Source organism: Chrysochloris asiatica, unplaced genomic scaffold, assembly GCF_000296735.1.
Source record: "Chrysochloris asiatica unplaced genomic scaffold, ChrAsi1.0 scaffold00055, whole genome shotgun sequence".
NCBI lineage: Eukaryota > Metazoa > Chordata > Mammalia > Afrosoricida > Chrysochloridae > Chrysochloris > Chrysochloris asiatica.
This window is the reverse complement of record NW_006408573.1, coordinates 6,922,132-6,946,224: the sequence shown is the minus strand read 5'-3', so window position 1 is coordinate 6,946,224 and position 24,093 is coordinate 6,922,132. Positions and strand designations below refer to the sequence as shown.

The 24,093-nt window shown below is 51.4% G+C and overlaps 1 protein-coding gene across 1 annotated transcript; it reads left to right on the top strand.

Annotated features, from left to right (window-relative positions):
• Positions 1-2,349: 2,349 nt before the first annotated feature.
• On the top strand, positions 2,350-19,648 carry CCDC102A (coiled-coil domain containing 102A). The gene is made up of 8 exons (XM_006863562.1): positions 2,350-3,099; positions 5,525-5,751; positions 10,596-10,704; positions 13,011-13,127; positions 13,422-13,631; positions 16,431-16,601; positions 17,519-17,622; positions 19,519-19,648. The coding sequence occupies exons 1-8, from the start codon at positions 2,512-2,514 to the stop codon at positions 19,646-19,648; spliced, it is 1,656 nt and encodes a 551-aa protein (XP_006863624.1). The 5' UTR covers positions 2,350-2,511.
• The last annotated feature ends 4,445 nt before the right edge of the window (positions 19,649-24,093 follow it).

Sequence of the window (24,093 nt, the reverse complement as noted above, 5' to 3'; positions counted from 1 at the left end):
CCTTCAAGGGAAAGAAAGAAGATAAGAAAAGGCAAGTGTCAGGAGAGACATCAGCAGGGATAAGGCACTGTCGGGGAGAGCTGGGACCCATGGAGGGAGAACTCCTCTGTCCTCTTGAGGCAGAACAGAAAGGGAAAGCCAATCTGACAGTGTCTTAGTTACCTGTTGTTGTTGTTGTTAAGCCCCGTTGACTGGTTTCCAAGGAGCAGCTGGTTAGTTACTTAGTGCTGCTATAAAAGAAATACCATAAGTGGATGACTTCAACAAACAGAAATTTATTCTCTCAGAGTTTAGGAGGCTAGAAGCCCAAATTCATGGAGCCAGCTCTGGGGGAAGGCTTTCTCTCTGTGTGGCCTCTCAGCTTAGGAGGAAGATCTAGCATTCCTTTGAGATCTCGTGTCTTCCCCTGGATCTCGGAGGCTCCCAGTGCAGGGACTCTGGGTCCAGGATGAAGTCTGCTCCAGGTTCTTCTTTCTTGGTGGTAGCGGGTTCCTCTTTCTCTCTTCTCACTTCTCTCCTTTTATCTTTTGTAAGATACAGTATGTTGCAGACCACACCTCAGGAAAACTCCCCTTCATTGGATCAGGGCCCTGAGGGGACTAAGCATGTTGCGTCCCATCCTAGAAGTTCTAGGGTGGCACTGTAAGATAAGCACTGGATGGCTAACTGCAAGGTCAGTGGCTCAAACCCACCAGCCGCTCATCAAAAACCTTATAGAGGGTCACTGTGAGTCAAACCCAGCTCAAGGGCACTCAACAACAACAACCCATCCTTAATTCTTTTACAACTGATTGGGTTATCACACTAGATCACACCATGGGGGATTATTTCATAACTGCCACATCCAAGAATCATGGACCAGACAAGTTGACACGTATCTCAGAGGGGAAGGGGGACACAATTCAATCCATGATAGCCTCCCCCATTTACTGCCAACTATGACATCAGATCATCTGCTGAGTGATGGAGTTTGAGACTAGACAGAGGTGATGTTTGAAGTAATTGTTGTGGAAAATGAGAGCGTGAGCTGACAGACAGAGCATGAACCAGGTAGTGTTGGGAGTTCCAGTAGTCAACATCACTGCCCAGATGAGCCTTAGGCTGATGTGAGGGTCTGAGGGCCAGGGACTCAAGTGAATGGGGGAGAAAGGGCTTGATCTCCTGAGGGGCTGCTGGTCAGCCTGAGGCCACAGGACAGGACTGACCAAAATAGAGAAAGAGTGGTGCAGGTTGAGAACAGCAAGGGACATCTGTTTTACTTATTTTAAAGGGGGATGTGGCCCATAAATGGCAGAGGGGAGTGCTGAGATGAAATCCAGGAGCCAGGGAGAGAAGATGTGTGCTGTGGGTGAGGGGGTCATGGAGGGACTGGCTCTAGCAGGGAAGCAGTGCACCGTCCCTCCTGTCTAATAGAGACTGGTTCATTTCCAGCATATCACCAGTTGATGTTGTTGTTATGTGCTATGGAGTTGGTTCCAACTCATAGCGACCCTGTAAAGCGTTTCTGAGGCTGTAAATCTTTACAGGAGCAGAAAGCCTCATCTGTAAATCTTTACAGGAACAACTGGTAGTTTCGAACTGCTGATCGTGAGATTAGCAGCCTGATTCGTAACCACTACGTGCATGGTGACAAATCCTCCCCAATCTGATAGGGACTCAGATATCTGGATCAACTCAGGGACTTTAACCTCACTGAGGGTTCGTTTCCTCTTCAGTGAATGGTGATAATAATTTCCCTCAAGTCTGTTGAGAGAAATCAATGAGATAAAGTACATGAAGGTCTGGACTCGGTGCCTGGTCTGTCGTCAGCCCTTCACCAGATGCCACTGTCATCATCATATGCTGGAGTGAACCAGTGGCCAGGACCCAGCCCCTGCCCTGAGCAAACTCACTGGGGATGGAGAACAAACATGGACCCAGGTAAATGGTACAGCGAGGTTAGTGCCCTGATGGAGACAAAGGCAGGGGCTGGCAGGCCTGGCCTGAGGTGCTCCAAGAAGACTTCTAGGAGGAGGTGAGATCTCAGATGACCCAAGGCAGGGAGGGGTCTCTTGGCAGCAGGCTGATGGAAGCAGAAACAGCATCCTGTGTTAGGGATGGGGTAGTAGCAAACCTTTCAATGAGGGTGATGGAAGGTCAAGGATAGCCAAGCAAGGTTTCAGGTCAGCCAGTGCTACTACCGCAAGCTGGAGGGGGCTACAGATTCATCACAGTCCAGTCGCACAGGGGTTCTGAAGCACACCACTTCCTCTCCTCCACACCGTGCCGACTGCCTGTTCCATCCTTTGCATGGTGGCTATTCTAGACTGTGGCTACAGGCTAATTAATAATGGTTCCGTTCTCCCACAGGTCCAAGAAGACGACCCCCACCCAGTGGCCCGGAGAACCGGGGTCACAGGGTCCACCATGCACATTGGTATGCCATCTCCCACATGTCCCGGGCACCTCCCCTGAGCCCTGCCAGGAAGGAGTTCAAGCACAGAGCTCGCCACCCTCCCACCCAGCTGCACCATGAGCCACGGACCAAGTCCCCGGATGACCGAGTCCCCGCAGCTATCCAAGGGTAGTCTCTTGACCATCCTTGGCAGCCCGTCGTCGCCAGAGCGCATGGGACTGGCCGACTCGCTACCGCCCACACCGCCCAGCGGCACGCCTTCGCCGGGCCCGCCGCCGGCGCTTCTCCTGCCACCGGCACCCACGCTGCTGGCCGACGGGGACTGGGAAAGCCGTGAGGAGCTGCGGCTGCGGGAGCTGGAGGAGGCTCGGGCGCGGGCGGCACAGATGGAGAAGACCATGCGCTGGTGGTCGGATTGCACCGCTAACTGGCGCGAAAAATGGAGCAAGGTTCGCGCAGAGCGCAATCGCGCGCGCGAGGAGGTGCGCCAGCTGCGCCAGCGCCTGGACGCGCTAACCAAGGAGCTGGCTGGTGCTCGGCGTGAGCGCCAGGAGGCGCAGGGTGAGTGCGAGGCGCGAGGCCGCGAGCTGGCGCGGCTGCGGGGCGCCCAGGGAGCTGCAGACCGAACGTCCGAAGGTCCTGAACCCGAGCAGGAGCCAGAGCCCGTACGCGACGTCGTGTCGGAGATGCCACCAGGCGGCCAGGTGCGGTGGTATAGGGCAGGGCTACCAGGCAGAGGCTGGGTTGCTGACCAGGAGGGGGTGGAGCTCTGCTTGGCCGGGGCTGCTGGGTAGGGCTTTTCCTCTGGGTCTCAGAAGCAAACAGGATCTGTTGACGTGGGCAGAAGTGGAGTCTCGGAATTCAGAAAGTAGCCAGTCAGAACTGGATCTCCTGGGAGGTTTCAATCTTCTGGGTCTGACTCTGCCTCACAGAGACCCACAGGGCAGAGAGACCCCAGTTCCATGGCATCTCCACTTCCACCTGGATCCATGGCACTACCCCCCTTGAGCAGGAGAATGAACAGGATTTGCCCGGGGAGCATCAAGTTAATGGCACACCAGAATCCAGCCCTTCAACTTGAATCTGGACAAAAACTTTAGAGAGGGGGCTTCACAGAAGCTTACCTGGAAGGGACCACATTGAAGCTGGGACTAGGGGAATGAGGACGATTAGCCTGAGGAGTTCCAGGTGCTGGACACATACTAGTGACAGCTACCCACATTCAGTAGATGCCTTCACAGAGCTCAGAGTTGTTGGAGTGGAGAGAGAGTGGACTTGATCTTAGTTCAGCCTCACTTAGTACTTAGCGAAGGTGATCCTCACAGCCACCCTGTGAGGAATCTGCTTTATGAATGAGGACACAGGCTCAGAGAGGTTAAGTACCAAGGTATACAGTTGATGATGAGGAACTGGGTTTTAACCCAGTCAGTCTGCCTCAGAGTCCATGGTGGAGTGTTACTGGTAGGTCTGGGGGTAGCCTCCTGTGAGCCAGCAGGCTGTCCCTAAAAGCTGCCTTGGAGCAGAGTCTAAGTTCAGGGTTCCCCCCACCCCAGCCAAGACCCAGAGGTCCCAGCTCCCCCAGCTAAGTCTGCCCAACCCCTTCTCCACTGTAGACCAGAGTGGGCACTGCAGCCTCCTGCAGGCTGAAGGCCCTTCGCCACTTGGCTTTTCTCGTGTTCGAAGGTGGCATTCAATTATCTCATTTGGAGGCAAAGAATAAGAGACCCATCAGCCAACTTCATGGTGCTGTTTATGAACAAGAGTTCTAAGAAATTTGAAGTTTAAAAATCACTCTTTTAATTACGTTGTTGTTGCTAAGTGCTGTCAAGTTAGTTCCAACTCAGCGACCCCATATAGGGTTTCTGAGGAACGGCTGGTACAGTCCAACGCATCAACCCCCAGCGTCACACCAGGACTCCTTTAATTACATAGGTACATCAATTATAAATACATCCAGTGAGATGGAAAAATCATGACGTTTGTTCCATCCATTACTAGGCTATAAGAGTATATCATGTTTTCAATATGTTGTTTGTATTAGAATCGACAGATAAGTGTAACTGAGAAAAAAAATTATCAACAGTTTTTCCCATCCATAAACAGGAATTGTTGAGGCTTTTGTATAATTGCAAAGTACTCTTCTTCTTACCTGGCTGATAATATTTCTCTCCCCCTACCCCTTTGTCCTGTCCCTTTCTAGTTGTCAGTCACATTGGGGGGCTGGTATGTGCCATGGTGGAAGCCCTAGGCTTACAGTCTGAGTTTGTACTGCAACCCATCCACTCCTGAGTTCTGTGACCTGAAGCAACCCCTTCTCCCCGTGTGTCCCCGTGTGGGAGAGAGAATTTAGACCAGGTAGCATCCATCGACACTCTGAGATGCAGAAGCAGAAGTTTACTTTCAGGACCCCAAAGGGCCACCATCCAGTCCAAACAGGTTGAAACCAAGGGCCTGACTGGGAAGAGACTCATCTGGAAAAGCCAGGGGGGAGCCAGGCAGGGACAGAGGGGAAAGGGAGGCTGAGGGGGCCCAGCTGCAGGTTACTGTTTCCGTCTTTGTTTTGAGAAGCTGGTTCTACCTCCCTGTGCATATCTGCCACGCTACTAATCACTCTTGAAAGTGGCATCATGGAGTTGGAATTTCCACTGAAGAATTCTAATCCTTGTTTATAGAAGGCCGTGCTCTAGCATTCAGTCCCACCATGTTATTATTCTACTGTCTGTTTGCATATTGCCAGTGGCAGGCAACTCACCACTTCTCAGGGGAAGCTGAGGATACAGGGAATGTTTGTGACTGACTCTGAGTGCAGCTCTGGGGCCTAGAGGGAGGTATGTCCTTTCCTCTTCAGAGATGGCGAGGTAGCAGGGGAATCTGAGCCCCATTCACTTACTGGTGGCTGCACCTTCTACAATGCTTGAATTAAATCTTCCCCATCGCATGCTCCTTGGGGGACCCAACCATTTGCCTTTCTTCCTTGTTCAGATCTCTTGTCATACTTAGTCCAGAGGGGTTAGGTGACTTGCTCAAGGTCTCCCAGCACACTGACTTCAGGACCTGAGGGACAAGGGGGAGGGCATGAGGAAGGCCAGCAGGTGGCCTCTGGTCCAGCTTCCACCTGGGTCCCTGCAGGAGCTGGAACTGGTGGAGAACCTGCTGAAGAGCAGACCAGAGGAGCTCGAGGGCTGCTGGGAGACACGCAGCCTAAGGGCCGGGGGCCCACGGAGCAGCTCAGGCCGTCAGGAGCGCAGCCGGCTGCCCTGGGAGGACACCACCACCACTGAAGAGGACACTTCCAAAGTGACCGCCCTCCGGCTACGGCTGGATGAGTCCCAGAAGGTGCTGCTTAAGGAGCGCGAGTGAGTCTCAGGAGATGGGTGGGGCCAGGAGCGGGTCCAAGGCATGCTGGGGCATCCTCAGAATCCACAATGACAGTGGCTGTTTTAGACTAGGAGACTCAAAAGGTTAAAAGGGCTGTGTATACTTCAGTCCTGGGACTTTAAGCAGTGATGCTCCACCCAGAGGACCCAATGCAAGTCATCAGTTATTCACATAGTGTGTATGAAGCAACTGCTCTGGGCCAGGCACTGTGCTTGGCTCTAAAGATGCAGCCATAAATAGGATATAAATCCCTACCCTTGGAGCTAGTGCCCTAGTTGAATTCAACCAGTTGGCGAGAGTGGAGATAGGTTTCATGTTGTTGTTGTTAAGTGCCTCCGAGTCAGTTCCAACCCATAGCGACTCTGTATAGGGTTTCTTTGTAGCGGCTAGTGAGTTTGAACCACTAACATCGAGGTTCAAACTGACCTTACGGTACAGTGCGTTATCCTGTTGTGCCATGCCAGGGGCCATAGGTAATGGTGAAAGCAGGGAAGGGAGTGTCTCAGTTCTCTGGTGCTGCTATAACAGAAATTCTACAAATGAATGACTTTAACAAATAGAAATTTATTTTCTCACAGTTTGGGGCCTAGAAGTGCCACCAACAGGGGAGGCTTTCTGTGTCCTGTCGGGGGGAAGTCCTACTCTCCATCGCTTTAGCATCCTTCTTCTTGTCCCTTGGATATCTCCACGTGGCATCTGTCTTTTACGCACTCGGGCATGCTTGCGTCTGTGCCTGGTCTTCTCTTACAACACTGAAACTGAGTGGTTTCAGACATACCCTATACTGATCCGGCCTCCTTAACATAACCAAGGGAACACTGTTCCCAGAGGGAATGACAGCCACAAGCACAGGGGGACATAATTTTGGGTGGGGGGACACAATTCCCATTTGTACCTGGAGTTAGATTTGGGAAGTGTTGGGTTTGAAGTCGGGGAAGGCAGCTGGATACTTTAGTGAATTTGCAAGGCATGTCTGGGCTGAAGATAAAAATATAATAAACCAGCAGCAGAGAGATGGTGCTGAGAGACTGGGAGCCAGGGGTTGGTTGAGATCGGGGGAGTGAATACAGATAAGGAAGAAGGGAAGCCCTGGAAACCCCCCAAAGTTTACAGGTCAGTGAGAGGAGGAAGCAGCAAGGGAATCCAGGAGAGGACTGTCCTGGAGGACAAACCACACTGCTCATGGAGGAAGGGGTGGTGGCCGGCTAAGTCCTGTCAGAGGAAGATGGAGCACTCAGCGTTGAGTTGAGAACAGAAAGGTCTCCAATGAGCAGGCACAAGGCTGTTGATAAGGAATGTTCCCCTAGGCTACCCAGAAATTAAATGTGTGCCTGCACACACATATATTTTTCAGCATCATGCCCCAACTGGAATATATGAGGGTAAGTTAAAAAGTATTCTTACAAAATCCTAGAAACCTTTATTAAACAAAAATATCAAAATGAGAAGCTAGCTATTGTTTCTCAGCATATCCTCCATCTTAGTCTATATACACTTCAAAATACCGTATTTCCATCTCTAGTGGTTACGAATCGGGCTGTGAACCTTAAGGTCAGCGGTTCGAAACTACCAGCCGCTCCACGGGAGAAAGATGAGGCTTTCTACTCCCGTAAAGATTTACACCCTCAGAAACCCTGTACAGGGTCGCTATGGGTTGGAACCGACTCGACGGCACTTAACAACAACAACAAACCTTCCCCTAAGGAGCCCTGGTGACGCTGTAGGATAAGCACTGGACTGCTAACCACAAAGTCGGCAGTTCAAACCCACTAGCTGCTCCACAGGAGAAAGATGAAGCTTCCTGCTCCCCTAAAGATTTATGGCCTTAGAAACCCTATACAGGGTCACCGCTATGAGTCAGCAGTGGGGATTCTTCCCCAGAGAGTTCTGTGCCCTTTGATGTACACCACGGCAAAATGGCAGTTTTAACATCCTCAAGATACTCAAACCGTGTTCCTTTTAAATGTTCTTGGATTTGGGGAACAGAAAGAAGTCTGAAAGGGCAAGTTCAAAGCTGTGGGGGGGATAAAGTAAGGTTTCCCAGTGAAAATCTCACAGGACAGCCCTTACTACCCTCAAAGAATAGACAGATGCATTATTATCATGAGGGAAAACAATTTCTTGAACCAACTTTCCTGGCTTGTTTCTCACCAATGCAGTTTTCCGTTTTCTTAAAGCTTCTTTCTAATCAGTCTCTGTGATTTCCCAAGTTCATTTGAGAAAATCTACCAAGACGACCCCTTGGGAATCCCAGATACCAATCACCATACTTTCTGAGCTGACCTCTCTGGCCTGTGTTTAACTGACCCAGCAGATCTCCTCAGAAGTCATTGTTTTGATTGGGCTCTTATTCTAAGACACCCTAACAAAACTAAAGCAACGTATTATTGAGAGAACTTGTCTTCAGCCATGCCCTGATCACAGACACATGTTGAAACGCTGTGTTTGGAATAAACCCATACATGAACTGGAACCCCAGTAGCAATACTTTTTGGCTTATCCTAAAGGAGCTCTGGTAGTGTAGTGGTTACGAATCGGGCTGCGAACCTTAAGGTCAGCGGTTCGAAACTACCTGTCGCTCCGCGGGAGAAAGATGAGGCTTTCTACTCCCGTAAAGATTTACACCCTCGGAAACCCTGTACGGGGTCGCTATGGGTCGGAACCGACTCGACGGCACTTAACAACAACAACAACAATAGAGTTGCAGGAGCCCTGGTGTGGCGCTGTGGGATAATGCACCAGACCACAAGGTCAGCAGTTCAAATCCACTAGCCGCTCCTCGGAAACCCTGTACAGGGTTGCTGTGAGTCGGAACCGACTTGGCAGTACTTTACAGCAACAATACAATAGAAACATAAAGGAAGCAATCTTTAATACAGTATATGTGTGGAAATGCTCAGGCACAAGCTCCGCTAGAAGCAATGGTGACAGTCTCGACCTTGTACCTTTATGTGGTGTGGTAGTGTATGCTGCGTTACCTCGGGCTGCCACAACGAACACCACTACACACTGAGTGGCCCTCAGACAACAGAAATGTATTGTCTTGCAGTTTTGGCAGCTGGACGTCCTATATCAGGATGTCATCAGGGCTTCGGTGTCTGAGGGCTTTCTCCCTCCTCCTATCACCTGGGCCCTGGTGGTTTCTTGGCTTGTAGATAAAGTGTCTGCCTCTGTCTTTTCATGACCATCCTCCTTTAGTGTCTCTGGCTGTGTCTCTGCTCCCCCTTGTATATAGACACCAGTCCTATTGGATATGGGCCACCCTACTCCAACATGACCTCACCATACCTCAGCCAACAACGTCTCGAAAGATCCTACATCCAAACAAGGTCACATCCACAGGCACTGAGGGTTAGACCACAACACATCTTTTTGAGGGCCACAGTTCAACTCATAACAGATAGTGATGATGATGATGATTACTATCTTAGGCCCAGTTTCCTAGAGAAGCAAAACAGTGAAACATATATGTATATAAAGAGAGAGACATGTGTTATCAAGAAAATGGCTTACAAAGTTGCAGAATCCCAGGCCCCCAGCAGAAGACAGAGATCCTTTTCACATGATCATTATATTGGGAGCGGGCCACACCCCCAAGGAAGCATCCCTTCACTTGATTGTCTGTTCATAGCCACTCATCAGGGTTAACTATGCCTGTATCATGTTCCATCACCACGGGAATAAGCACATCTTAAGTGCTAAACCATTGGAAATCCTGGCCTAGTCAGATTGACGTAGAGCCCTAACAATTACAATGACGGTGATAAGCAAATACTCCCAGAGCACATGCTCTGAGTCAGGCGCCGTGCTAAGGGCTTTCCATGTTTGTCCTCATTTAAGTCACTTCACAGGACAGCTACAGAGGCAGCTGGGGCCATATGCGGAGTTGGCAATTCGAATGTTGAATGATGTCGCAGTGGGTGGGGAGATTTCCTGAGAGCCAGCCAGACTCTTGTACGGTTCTGAACAAAGCAGACTGCAGTCTTCCCTCTGAGTGTGCAGGCCTTCTTACCCTGGAGAAGACTGCTTGTGAAAACGCTAACGGTGCCTGTGTTCTGTGTCAGCCAGAGGGAGGCTTGGCCTGGGAATATCTAATGGACAGAATGCAGGGTAATTCCTAAACGAATGGGATGTCCTGGGGGTTGTAGGCTGTTGGTACCCCCTTCCCATTCAATGATCTCCTAATCATTGTGACATCCCAAAATGTCCCCACAAATTTCTTATGTGCCTCCTAGCAGGTGGCATTACCCCCTCCAAGGTCCCTGTGGAATATTAGAGTCTCAAGGAGACCAGGTGGAGTGGGTGGTGACGATACACACAGCTGGGGGCTGCACACCTCGTGTGTCCTAGGGACAGGCACTGAGCTCCTCGGCTGTGGCATCTCATTCATGTTTAAGGCAAAGTGCAAGGTGGGCACCATGATGGCCGGAGCCACTGGGCGGCGTTTTCCAACCTTTCTAACCATAGGACCGTGTGCTCCCACCAAGCCTGACAGGGACCACAGTATACAAAGCAGATTAGGTGGGAGCTCCACCCTGAAGATGAACCAAGGGGTCAGAAGGAGGGAAGGAGGCACTTGCCTGGAGATGCCAGGTGCCCGTGGGCTGAGCAACTATAGTTGTGAACAGTTGCTGCACCAGAAGAAATGGGAGCGAGGCACTTGCCACGGTGTGACAGCTGGGGTTTTGAATGCCAAGACAATGACTTTATAGACTAGACCAGGACAGGTGTGCCAGGCAGAGCCACCCTTAATTTGGACTCAGACTCTGAGCAGAGGACCCCTGTAATCTTACCTTTCCCCTTCTTCTCCCCCTCCCCCCAGGGATAAACTGACTCTGAGCAGGAACATTGAGAAGCTTGAGGGGGAGCTCAGCCAGTGGAAGGTCAAGTACGAGGAACTGAACAAGACCAAGCAGGAGATGCTCAAGCAAGTAAGTCCTGGAGACCAGGAGGGCTTCTCAGAGGAGGCAGCAGTATGTCGTTGCATCTCAGCATTAGGAATGGGATTGTTAGTGTTGCTGTTGTTGTGAGGTGCCCTTGAGTCACTTCCGACACATAGTGATCCTGTATAGGGGGTTTCCAAGGAGCAGCTGGTGAGCTTGAACTGCCAACCTTGTGGTTCAAACCAACTTTGCAGCCCACGGACTTGCCTTTTGGGCAAGTGGGGAACAAAGTAACCAGGCAGATACGTTCACAAACCATCAGAAGGTAAACCAGAATGAGAGGGCCGGGCCAGTCACCAGGGATGTCCTCTCTGAGAAGGTGACATTTGGGTCAAGACCTGAAAGGTTTTAAAGATGCTGTTCTGAGACGGTATAGGGGCACAGCATGTGCAAAGGGCCTGGGGAAGGAGCAAGCCTGGAGTGTGAGAGAAACTGAAGGCCAGGTGGCTGGAAAATGTAACTGAGAGAAAAAGTTTCTTCAAGAAGGGCCAGATCTCACGGGACTGTCTAGGCCAAGATGAGGGAGAGGAGTTTGAAGGCATTATTCATTGAATACCTAATGTGTGCCAGATCTCACTGAAGCCTCAAGGCAGTCAGGGAGCTGAGTTCTAACATTCCCATTTTATTGCTGAAGAAACTGAGGTTTTAGCTGGCAGAGAAGGAAGTCCTGCACTTATTAAGCAAAGGGAGCACTAAATTACGGTTGGTCCACCATTGCTGCTGCTTATGAAGGTCCTGATGTCCACCGGGGGCGTGGCCACTAGGGGGCGCAGTCACCCAGGAAAAGCCAGTCTGGATCCCCTGTTTCCAGAAGGTGAGAAGTCCACAGACCTCAGAGCTCTGCAAGCAGCCTTATCTTATATTAATTAATCTTACATTCTGGACCTGGTCTCCTATTAGAATCTCTTAGGGAACCTCTAAAATACGAAGTCTCCCCACCCTGTTGTTAAGTACCTTCAAGTCAGTTCCCACACATAGCAACCCTATATAGACTTACAGACTAGTGGGTGTGAACAACCGACCTTGTCTAGTACTTGTCCTACAGCATCACCCAGGTGTCCAGGACTCCACCCTCTGGGGATTAGGTATAAGAATCTGTCTAATTTTTTTCAAATTGTTAAGTATAATTGCTTATAAAGAAGCAACTGAAACTTGAATGTGCCATTTGGCAGGCAATTACCACGGTTCTCTTTTGGATCTGGCTTCTTTCCCTCAACGCATGTATTTCAGACTTACCCATGTGGTTGGTTGGAGCCCTAGTTTGTTATTGGGGAATCTGTATTCTTTTAAAAGACCCCAGCTATTGCTTGTGCTGCCCACCCTGCACCCTCGTACTGACCATTGTTTGGATCCACTGGATTCATTTAATCAGTGTCTGTGAGGGCTACTTTGTGCTGTAAGAGCGCCCTGGTGACAATCTCAGTGGCTAATTGAAAGGTTAACTGTTTGAATCCATCCAGTAACACTGTTGGAGAAAGCTGGCTGTCTGCTCCTATAAAGATTGTTGTTGTTAAGTGCCATCAAGTTGTTCCCATTCATAGTGACTCTGTAGAGGGTTTCCAAGGAGCAGCTGATGGGTTTGAACAGCCGACTTCAGGGTTCGCAGTCCAGTGCTGATCCTACAGTGTTGCACCAGGAATCCCCTATAAAGGTGACAGCCTAGGAAAGCCTGTGGGGATGTTGTGCTCTCTGCCAGGGAGTCACTGGGAGTTGAAATCGACTCGATAGCATCAGCAACAACACTCTGTGCTGAGGTCACGTGGGGATTCAGAAGTAGACACAGACTGAGGTCCCTGTCCTCCCAGACTTGCATTCTAGTGGGAAGTAGGATGGAGAAGACAGCCTGAGAATGTGAACAGCCCATGGTGCAGGCAGAAGGGAGGCCCGGAGCAGAGGCCCTGCTGTGGGCAGGAACTGGGAGTGTTCACGGGTTAGGCAGGAAGCCGCTGTGCCTGGAGCAGAGGTGGGCAGGTGCCCAGTTGTGTAAGGCTGAGAGACCATAGGGACAGGTTGGACTTTATCCCAAGGGCCCCAGGAGCCATCCGAGGAGTTTTCAGGGTGGGAATATGACTGAGTTGATCTTTTTGAAGCTCACTCTGGGATACTGCTGTGGCAAATGGTTGGCAGGTGGGCTTGATGGTAATGAGATGGGAGGTGAGAGACTTTGGAGGGAGCAGAAGTCTGTTGTGGATACCCTGGGGCCCATCACCTCAGCCCTGCCAGTGCCTATACCCAGGGCTGGTTTGGGGAGCATCCTGGGACCTCGTATAACCAGCCAGGCTGCATCCTTCCAGCTCAGCATCTTGAAGGAGACACACCAGGATGAGCTGGGCCGCATATCTGAGGACTTGGAGGATGAACTGGGAGCACGGTCCAGCATGGACAGGAAGATGGCTGAGCTGAGGGGAGAGGTGAGGTCACTGTGGGACTCCGGGGTCTGAACATCCTGCTCTCCCATCAGCCAGGTGTGTGCTGGGGGATACCCCAGTCCACAGGGATGGCCCTCCCCACACACAGACCAGAAGCTCCTCACGTTGCCCTGCACGCCATGCAACAAGCCCAGGTTAATTATAGCCGCTGCAGCTGGACCTGCTTCCTGGAGTCATTTCTGGCTCCAGGAGGTCGGGGAGGGGCTGTCCAGCTCAGGCCCTTCCGTGTCCCCTCTCCCCGCCCCGGACCCTTCACCTTGTCCCCACCTACTACAGATGGAGCGGCTGCAGGCAGAGAATGCAGCTGAATGGGGTCGTCGAGAGCGGCTGGAGACTGAGAAGCTGGGCCTTGAGCGGGAGAACAAGAAGCTACGGGCTCAGGTTGGGGACCTGGAGGAGGCACTGGCCCGGCGGCGGCGGCAGACCACCAGCGCTCTAGACTGTGACCTGCGGGCCAGCCAGGCTGCACTCTTCGAGAAGAACAAGGTGGGGCAGTGAGAGATTGCCCAGCCTGGCAGAGCACCTATTGTGTGTCCTGCGCTGGCCCTCAAGCGGGGGCCAGGCACCACTGAAGAAGCCACTCTGAATCCGTATGAGTGGAAGTGAGCATCCTCGAAACTGTTCTTCCTAGACATTTAGTGAGCACCTACTGTATGCTGGGCCTGGTGATAATTATGTTGTTAAATGCCGTCAAGTTGGTTCTGACCCATAGCGACCCTGTATAAGGTTTCCAAGGAGCAGTTGGTGAACTTGAACCTCCGACCTTGTGGTTCAAGCCAACCTTGCAGTCCAATGCATAAACCCACAGTGCCACACCGCAGCTGCCTTTACTGAACACCTGTTGTGTGCCAGGTCCAGTGGTAATTATTGTTGTTGTGAAGTGCTGTCAAGTTGGTTCCGACTCAGCGATCCTATATAGGGTTTCCAAGGAGCACCTGGTGAGTTTGAACCACCAACCTTGCAGTTCAAACTGGCCTTTCAGTCCAGTGCTTATCCTACAGTGCCACACCAGGACTCCAGTGGTAATTATAGTAGCTGCATTTATTGAGTACCTACTATGTGCCAGACAGAGTTTTAATGAGAGTAGCTGCATTTATTAAATACTTACTGTATGCCCAGGTCCCATGGTAGTAATAGTTGCTGCATTATACCTACTGTATTCAGGTCCTGTTGTCCCTTCACTTGCTTAATCCTCTCAGCCACCTTCTCATTCATTCAACAACTATTCATCGAGTATCTTCTGCGTGCAGGCCCTGCTCTAGGCAGCTCCCTGTGTCACAGTCACACTGATCACAGGGCTCCATGCCAAGGGTCCTAGAAAGGCTTTCATGAGCCAAGGTCTCAGGGAAGAGCGGGTGTTAATATGGTGTTGAACTGATTTGGAGGCAGAGATGGGAAGAATGTTCCAAGAGGAACAGCCTGAGCAGATGTCCCATGATGCTTTGGAGGAACAAATGTAGCTGGAAGGGAGTGAGCATAGTCATGTGATGGGAGACGAGGGCTGCCTTTGAAGAGCTTGAAGTAGGAGGAGTATGAGCAAGCTGGCATTTCCAGTGCTTACTGGTCGCTGTGTGGAAGGCGGATTTGGAAGCTGTTGCTGCTCCAGGCTGAAGGTGGTGGAGATGGAACAAGGAGGATGGACTCAGTGCCTAGCCCCATTTTACAGATGTCATCACTGAGGCAGGCATCTCCTTTGCTGGTTCTTCATCCTGTTCTCAGACCTCTTCTCCTCTCCAACACCCAGGCTCCTGCTCAGCTCATCCCCAGACCCAGTACTTGAAATCCCATGTATGCACCCAGCTCCAGATCCATCCCTTCCCGGAATTCCCGACTCTTGGCTCCAGGGTGTGTTCTGGATACACTGAATACACTGTCCATTACTGCCCATGCAGCCCTCTCACCGCACTAAATGGTACCTTTACCCTCAGCTGCTGAGCCACATTAGAGGAGTCCCTGCTTCTCTCTTCTCACCCCTCCCACCTCCAGTCCCTCTCCAGAGTCCTCTTGTCTCAAATTCCAGGTTGTGTGCTGAGTCGGCCACTTGTCTTCTCCATGCCACCACCATCATCTGTCTGGACCACTCACAACTCCTGGGCTCCCTGCCTCCTTTCTTGTCCCCGTCTTTTCTCAGCATACGGGCATCTTCTTCACACGTCCATTAGATGTATCACCCACTGTGCTCAGAGGAAAACTCAAAAGGCCTCCAGGGCCCCGCCTGTCCAGCCTGCTTCCTTGTCTCTCACATCCCCCTGCTCATTGCCCATCAACCACAGTCCCACCAAGTTTATTTCCACCCCAGGGCCTTTGCACAGACTGTGTTCTCTGTCTAGAATGCTTTTGCCATCTCACATTCCTCCTTGACTTCTTTAGGTGACCCCTCTGGCCATTTGTTCAAACTGCCAACCATCCTCACCCTGTCTCTTTTCAGTCCTGCTTCAGTGTTTTCAGAGTGGCTGTACCTACCTGACATTATGCTACTTGTCCACATGTGTGTTTATTGTCTCACCTTCAGTAGATCATGAGCTTCAGCGGGGCAGGGCTCCTGTCTAAGTCTCCTTGTATCTGCAGGCACGCTGCAGTGTTGCGAGAGGGTTTATTGAATGAAGGAGGAAGGCCAGACTTGAACCTAGCCCTCTCTGACTCCAGAGCTTAGCTCTTCACCACCCATGAACTTTGGAGACAGAAATGAGTCATTGCACATGGGGCTTCAGGTTGCCTTAAGGAGATGACGTTTCAGTGGGACCTGGAAGGGCAGGTGTTGACAGGTAGAGTTGAAAGAAAAGGCATAATAACTAGCAAGGGGGACTGTGTTAGCAAAGGCCCAGAGGGGTGAGAACATGAGGAGGGCTGGTAGAGGTCCTTGCCAGGTCAGTTAAGATAGACCCGGGCCACCCCATGGTGAATGGAAAGGTTAGCACGAACCTGTCTTTCTCACCCTCAGCCTAGAGTCCCTTGGTCCGTGTTGAGCATGTTTGTGTGAAGACTTAGAATAGGTGGAGTTAGGTCATCATGAGCTTGAGGCAGGCAAGGCAGTCTTCCTGGAGGAGGTGTTGCTATGCATTAGCCCTCCTGGGAGTCCTTCCAGGCCAGGGGGATGTGTGAGAGATTGATGTTGTAGCCTTGAGGCATTGAATGCTAATGCTGCTATTACAGACAGTAGATGGAGAGATTCTGGGAAGGGAGACATCCAGCACCCCTAGAATTAACTACCTGGCCCTCGAGGACTCCCTGGCATGGTGTCTGGTCTGATACTGGGCCTCCTAAGCCCATCTCTGCCCCCTGCAGGAGCTGGCAGACCTGAAACATGTACACAGCAAGCTGAAGAAGCAGTTCCAGGAGAAAGTGGCAGAGTTGACTCATGCCAACCGGCGGGTGGAGCAGCATGAGGCAGAGGTGAAAAAACTGCGTCTGAGAGTGGAAGAGCTCAAGAAAGAGCTGGCCCAGGCTGAGGATGAAGTAAGTACCTGCCGGGGTCCCAAGGAGGACCTTCAGACCTTGGCTGTGAGAGGAGAGGGGGCTGCAGGGTCCTCGGCGCCTGGTATGAGCCTTCCTCTCCATAGGTGTCCAGGGTAGATAGAGGGAGTGAGTGGGCAAGTAGATGAAGGAGTCCACACTTGTGGGCTGGAGGAGAGCAGGGAATGGACAGGCTGGGTGGGTGAGTCACTGATGGATGAATGGGTGGATGTGAATGGAAGAATAGAAAAATGGCTCCCTGGATGGGTGACAAGATGAGGAAGGAATAGATGGGCAGACTGAGGAGAGATGATGGGAGAGAGGGTGGATGGGTAAGGTAGCAACAGCTGTCTGATGGCTGATTAGATGAATGGATGGATGATGACGGGTGGGTGGGCAGATGGATGAATGGTGATACGGGTGTATAGAAAGATGGATGGCTGGGTGACTGAATGGAAAGATAGACAGCTGATAGATGAATGGATGGAAGAATGAACAGACAGATAAAGGAAAGGCAGATAGATACGAAGATTGTCATGTGTCTTATAGAGAGTGGAAGGATATATAGATAAACAGAGTGACCGGGTGGCTGAATAGATTCATGAATGCTGAGTAAGTGTTTCCATGGACAGATGAATATCTCTGTGGACAAATGGTCCAATGAACATATTTATAAGTATAGATGGGTACTTGAGTGCTGGAAGAATGGATGCATGAGTAGGTGTGGCTAGGAAGAGCAACAGGGATAGATAGAGACAGACAAAAGGTATGCCTTCTGAAGAAAGTGGGCCTTGCCCTTGAAGGAAAGATAAGAATTACTCTTGGAGGAGGATGTCCGCACTGAGAAATGGTAATGGGTGGTCCAGGCCAATTGCCCCAGCCCAGGATGACCCCACACTCTTGGCCTTACTCACCCCCAGCTGGATGAGGCCCACAACCAGGCACGCAAGCTACAGCGGTCACTGGATGAGCAGACAGAACAGAGCGAGAACCTGCAGGTGCAGTTGGAGCACCTGCAGTCCAGGTAGGCCGGGGAGGGCAGCGCAGGTGGGGGCCCTACAGGGAGAGGATTCACAGCTGGGCCATGGAGACAGGCCAGAGAAAATTTTCCAGGGGTGGAACCCCAAACTAGGACTAGAGGGGGAGACAGAGGAGGAGGAGGAGATCTGGCCCGGGCCTGTCCCCTCCAGGCAGGAAGGAATGGGGCCAAGGACCAGGAAATCTGGGAAGTGGGGTGCAGGAAGTGAGAGCAGCTGGAAACCCTGGAATTTTCTCCTCCAGCAGGCAGGTGGGTGGGTGATGTGGAGGCAGGAAGGACAAAGAGGCCAGGCCAAAGGAGTGAGGGTGGTGGGGAGGGCCAAGGAGTGCAGGGGAGTCATTGACAAAAAGAATAATGACCTGGGGCTACATGCCAACTGGGATCTGAGGGATTGGAGGGGGCTGGACAGCACCCATCAGCCTCGGTGAAGGAGGATGGGAGGGTCTGGAGAGCTCATCCATCACACTCCCCCTCCCTGCACCCCCTAGAACCTAGAGAAGGTTCAGAGAGCTTCAAGTCCAGGGCCCGCCCCACTTCTCATTTCAGAAGCCACAGCACTGACTAGCCTTTCTGTCCGGGCCTGCTGACTAGCCCAGCTCCGCAGTCAGATTGTCTGGTGCCGGCGAGTCCTGGCTCTGCACTTAGGAGCTGCGTGGACTTAGACCACTAACTGAACCTCTGTGTATCTGTCAGAGTGTAGGTTCTTCATCTGTAAAATGACACTGATGGTAGTTCTTACGTCTTGGTTGTTGTGAGAATTAAATGAGCGGATCCTTGGTTATGTAAAGTACTCGGCACATAATAAATGCCGATTATGTGACTTTGCACATGGGCCAGGGAGCCAGACTTGACAGTTGTGTGGCCTGGCCAGCCAAGCCTCTGTTTCCCCATCTGTCAATGAGGGTGATTGTGAGAACTACCTGGGATGTCAACCTTGGCGTGTTGTGCAGGGGCTTGGCATGGGTCCAGACAGGCTCAGTGCCTGGCTGGCTCTGCTGCTCCCACCTCTGAGCACACCCCCACCCCAAAATGCTGCTCCGCCTGCCACATTCTTTAGGAGCCATAAACTCCCAAAATGGACTAGAGGCTTTGCCCAGTCTCTCTAGGGCTTCCATCAGGAAGGGCGGAGCCCCCAGGACTGCTGCCTCGGTTTATTTTCCAACTTTTTGTGCTTTAATGTTCCGGGGACAGCTCACTAAATCACAGTGCAGTAATGGAGGCCCCCGGCCGCGCCCCTCCCTGCCTTGTTAATAATTCATGCCTTCCAGTAAAATGCAGCCAGCCAGCATTGTAACCAATGGCATGAAACCATTTGTATAAAAATTTTTTAAAGGGAAACTGAATTTGCTGTGCAAACTTTCACCTCAAGCATCATAAAATATTATTTAAAAAAATAAAAATGAAAAAATGGTGCAGCCAAGGGACCACTTGGCTGCTGTGAGGATGGGGGATGGGCATTTCCTCCACCAGCTCTTCTTAGACCCCCGTTTGCCTCATAAATTTTAACTGTAGGAATTTTAATGTGAGAAAAGAAGTGGGCCCTCAAGAGACTAAGCACTTTCTCACTGACGCTGGGAATGTGAGAGCGCCCACCACTAACCCCAGACGCTGCTCTCTGGTCTCGGCACCAAGCTTGGGTTCAGATCCCAGCAGTATGACCTGGAACCAGAACCTTCTCCTCTTTAAGCTACCTTAGTCCATTCCCAAGGCAGCTGCTTGAGTTTGGAGCCTCTAGATCAGGGGCTGCTGAGAGGGTTCTGTGAGATGAGGTGGTTTCACCTGGTGTCTGTCCCATTGCCAGCACCAGTAGCTATGGATCAAGGACCAGCAGGGCCAGACGGGAGCTCTGACACCTCCCCTTCTACCCTGCCCACCCCACAGGCTCCGAAGGCAGCAGCAGAATGCCCCCCTCTTCGGGAAGATCCGGAGTGCTCGCTTTGGTACTGAGGAGACTGGAGATGGAGCCAGTGACCTGGATGAGGATGAGGACCTGCAGATCCAAGTGGCCTAGCAACTCGAGGAGCTGGGCAAGGCTGGCCTTCAGCCACAGGCTGACCATATCCCCAGGCTGATCAACCACTCGAACTGATGTAGTTGCCTGTGCTCTGGATCAGAGCCCATCCCTGCCACAGACAACTTCCTTCTCTCCCAGGGTCTACCCCCCAGAACACCTTGGAAAGGAAGCCGCGGCCTATGCAGTATATATATTATATATATGCCCGGGGGTCCTTGGACCCGTTTGGTTTTATAAACGCAGGTCCACTCCAAGGCCCAGTCCAGGTGCCCCACCCACCTCGGGCCCTCTGCAGGAGGTGGTGGGGATGACGATGGGTGATGGGAGGCAGTCCATAATACCATCTGACAAACCCAATATTTTATAATAAATGAAGTTCATATTCTGCGGACCCCGTCCTGAGAGCATGGCAAAGACATCAGAGGTGAGAGTGTGGGTAACAGAATATGGAGTGATTTAATTAAAGAATGCATGTGAAAAGGAATAAATGAATAGGTGTCTGGGCTGCAGAATGATCTGGAACCCAGCTCCTGTGTGAGCAGGAGGAGCAAATATGAGGCTTATCTAATTTGGAGAACCGATGCTTCACTTCAACACACTCCGGCACCTGATGACCTGCATTTTAGTCTTTGCTCTGCCTCCAAGAAGTTGCTTGCCTACTCTGAACCTCATTTGTTTCCATCTGCAAATTTGATGTCTCAGAGTTACCATGATAATACACTGAGTGGAATGAATCCCAGTACTTAATAAAGGTGGCTGTTAGTTGCCATGGAGTCTGCCCCCAATTCCACCCCCAGGCCTAATGAGATGAACGCTGCTCAGTCCCACCATAGCCCTGTAATCAGTTGTGGGCGGGGCTGCTATGACCCGTAGGGCTTTCATTGGCCAATTTTCAGAGGTACATCTCCAGGTCTTTCTTCCTAGTCTAACTTAGTCTGGAAACTCCACTGAACCCCGTTCAGCTCCATAGCAGCACCCAAACCTCCACTGACATACCAGTGGTAACTGGGCCTCAGGTGCACTGGCTAGAAATTGAACGCAGTCTCCTGCATAGAAAGTGAGAATTCTACCTGCTCAACCACCACTGCACCCCCCTCAAAAAAGGTTAGTCTTTGTTAAATAACTGAAAGTGTGCCCTAGAGAGGTGGGATTCACTGGGTGGGCTCTGCCCCAGAAAGTGAAGTCCAGGTGATGTGTGGATGCAATAAATAATAGATAGCTTTCATCTAACCCTGTATATGTTTTTGGGAGCAGAGAGCCTCATCATTCTCCCAAAGAAGCAGCTAGTAGGTTTGAACCACCAACTTTGCTGTTAGCAGCCCAATGCTTAACCCACTGTATCTGTGGCACCATGTCTCCAGTCCGCTCTAGGTAGTGAAATTATGTTGTTGTTATGTGCCGTGGAGTCGGTTACGACTCATAGTGACCCTGTACAGCCCGGGTTTCCGAGGCTGTAAATCTTTACGGGAGCAGAAAGCCTCATCTTTCTCCCGCGGAACAGCTGTTAGTTTCGAACTGCTGACCTTGCGGTTCACAGCCCGATTCGCAACCACTACGCTATTATAGGCAATTTTACATTTAATTTCCAAACAGTTATAGGCAATTTTACATTTAATCTCCAAACAGTTAACCAACAAATGTGTTAAATTTGGTTGAAATGATTATTAAAAGTAGCATTTTCTAAGAACTCAAAGTTGAGGTGGTATTAAGAACACCTTGGCTTTCTGATCAAGGATGTACTGAAATGGTTCTAGCATGGGGACAGTGTCCAGGGAGGGTCTGGACTTCCAGTAGGAGCTTGCTGTTAAAGGGGTCTAAATTCAGTTGATAAAGGGATTCTCTGCTGGGGTTGGGGGCTGCACTAAAGTGCCTTTCTCCCTGTGGCCTAGTTATGAGGGACCCAGTGGGTGGCAAGCCCTGGAGGCTGAGGGGAGAAGAGGCAACTCCAGGAGCCCAGCTTGTGCTAAAACTCACTGTCACCAAGCCTGAAGTCAGTGCTAGTTAGAGTGGGGTCTGCTTTCAAGGCACCAAGGCCCCAGTCCCCATCCTGGGTACAGAGGGGTAAGGAAGGAGGAGGAGGTGACACAACCATGGGGACCCTACTTCACCATGGAGCCGGCGGAAGAGGATGGCGGGAAGACCATTTCCTGCTAGGGTCTTTCTGTTTTCTCTACCAAACAGGAAGTTGCCCCTGGAACATGCTGAAATACTGCCCTTTGACCCCCAGGAGCCAGGCCTTCACTGATAGCAGACTTCAGAGCCACCTCCCCAGCCCTGGGCTGACCTGCCATTCCCAGACACAGAGCAGACCCCATCCAGTGCAGCCAGGCCCCCCAGACTCCCTGGCACCTCTATTGAGATAGTGTTGAGCCGGGGCCTCATTCCAGGCCTCCATCTCCAGGCAGGGCTGCTCCTGAGAATGTCTGAGGAGGGGGTCCAGCCTCCACCTCCAGTGTACGAGAGAAGCCCTGGGTCTCAGGAGCAGAGGGATGGTCACAGACAGAGTGACGATTATTGGGTCCCCTTGCTCACTGCCCTCTGGGCTCCCCTTCATCTGCAGCTAGTCAGCAGAGATGTGGTCATGGCGGCCGCATTTGTTACGGCAGCATTAGTTTGGGCTCACAAGAGGTTTAAAAAGATGCTTAATGCATTGTAACAACAGCAACAGTAGTAATAAGGAGCCTGGTGCTGCTAACGGAAAGGTCGACAGTTCAACCAACCAGCTGCTTTGAGGGAGAAATATGAGGTTGCCTGATCCCCTAAAGACTTATAGTCCTGGAAACCCCTATATGTTGTTAGGTGCCCTTGAGTCGGTTCTGACTTATAGCATCCCTATACAGGGTAGCTATAAGTCGGGTCTAACTCAATGGCATTTAACAACAACAACAACTATGTGATGGCTGGAACTATGGTTGCTTTAGCATGGCCAAACCAAATGATTTCAAGGGCCTTGTACGGCTCGAGAACCAGACGCTCTATACCAGCCCTTCAAAGTTCAACGTGCTTGGCTCATTCTAGTCAAATGGCATTGTAGCCCCACCAGCTGCTCCTGGAGGACAGAGAATCTCCCAGCAGCCAGCACAAGGCCCTAGGCCTAGGCAGCATACTTAGGTGTTGAAAGAACTGAGGGAAAGCTGAAGTCAGATCTATGCACACACCCCTATTGCGATACCTGTCAGACTGGTCCTAAACCTGCCTTTCTGCTGGTCAGCTTAATCTTCCTCCTCCAGGGCAATGTGAAGTCTTTCTCTCAGGGCAGAAGGCCCAGGTCCTGGGAGCTGCAGGAGAACCTGAGGCAGTAAGACCAGGGCCCCTCCTCACAGACCTCAGTGCCCAGACAGGCTGGAGAACCAGATGGATCAGACAGCAGCCCGCCCAGCCCCTCCTCCCCTCAGGAGGAAGATGGGGGTGGGGGCTGAAATACCGGCACCCTTCACCATCCACCCAAGGCCAGCTTGCTCACTGTGATACCACCAGGCAGCCCCTCAACTTCCTTGTCTTGAATTCCATGTTCAGGTGTGAGCCCTCCACATTCCAGTCCTCCAGACAAATCTGGTATCTGACGCCCTCCTGGTTTCTGACTGGCTGTGTGTCTCCTGGCAAGCTCCTGTCCCTCTCTGGGGTTTAATTTCCCTAACTGCTTTAGTGGTGTAATAGTTAAAGTTAGCACTATAAACCTGCCCAGTGGCTCTTCAGGAAAAAGACCTAGAGACGGTGCTCTTGTAAAGAAGAACCCAACCTTCTACCACAGAGTGAATTCCGACCCATGGTTTCTGAAACTCTAAATCTTCATGGGCGCAGACAGCCTCATCTTTCTCCCGTGAAGCAGCTGGTGGTTTTGAACTGCAGACCTTGCGGTCAGCAGTGCCCAGAAAACCCTATGGGGCAGTTCTACTCTCCTAAGTGAATTAAAATAGACTCTATGAATCCGAATCGACTCAACAGCACTTACAACAAAACAAGCTCTGTAGCAGCAAGTGAGTGTCGTAAGTGTACACCATATAGCATCTCTTTCACAGTTAGTCTGTTTCTCTGGATTTCCATCCAAGAGATTTCTTTGCATCCCCTTCCAAGACCCAAGTTCTTTATCTGCCTGGGGACCCACCAGCCCCCTGGACATCTCACTGAGGCAACAAGTGGAGGAGAGGCAGAGACAGTGCCCAGGAAACCAGCTGCAACTCAGCCCGCCTCCCTGCCACCCGACTCCTCTGACTACTAATTGTAGGGTTGCAAGATGCCAGCTGCCTCCCAGGCCCCAGGCGGGTGCCTCCCAGTCCTCCTCTGGCCCCATAGGCCCAGCCGGGCTGGGGAGGGGGTGGAGGGAGGTTCTCTATGGTGCTCAGACTTCCCCTACTCTGGAAAAGTCTAAATACAAAGTCTCCCTCCCCAGTTTCCCTTTCCCCCAGGCTTCTCCCAAACGTGTCTACCCATGCCATTACACC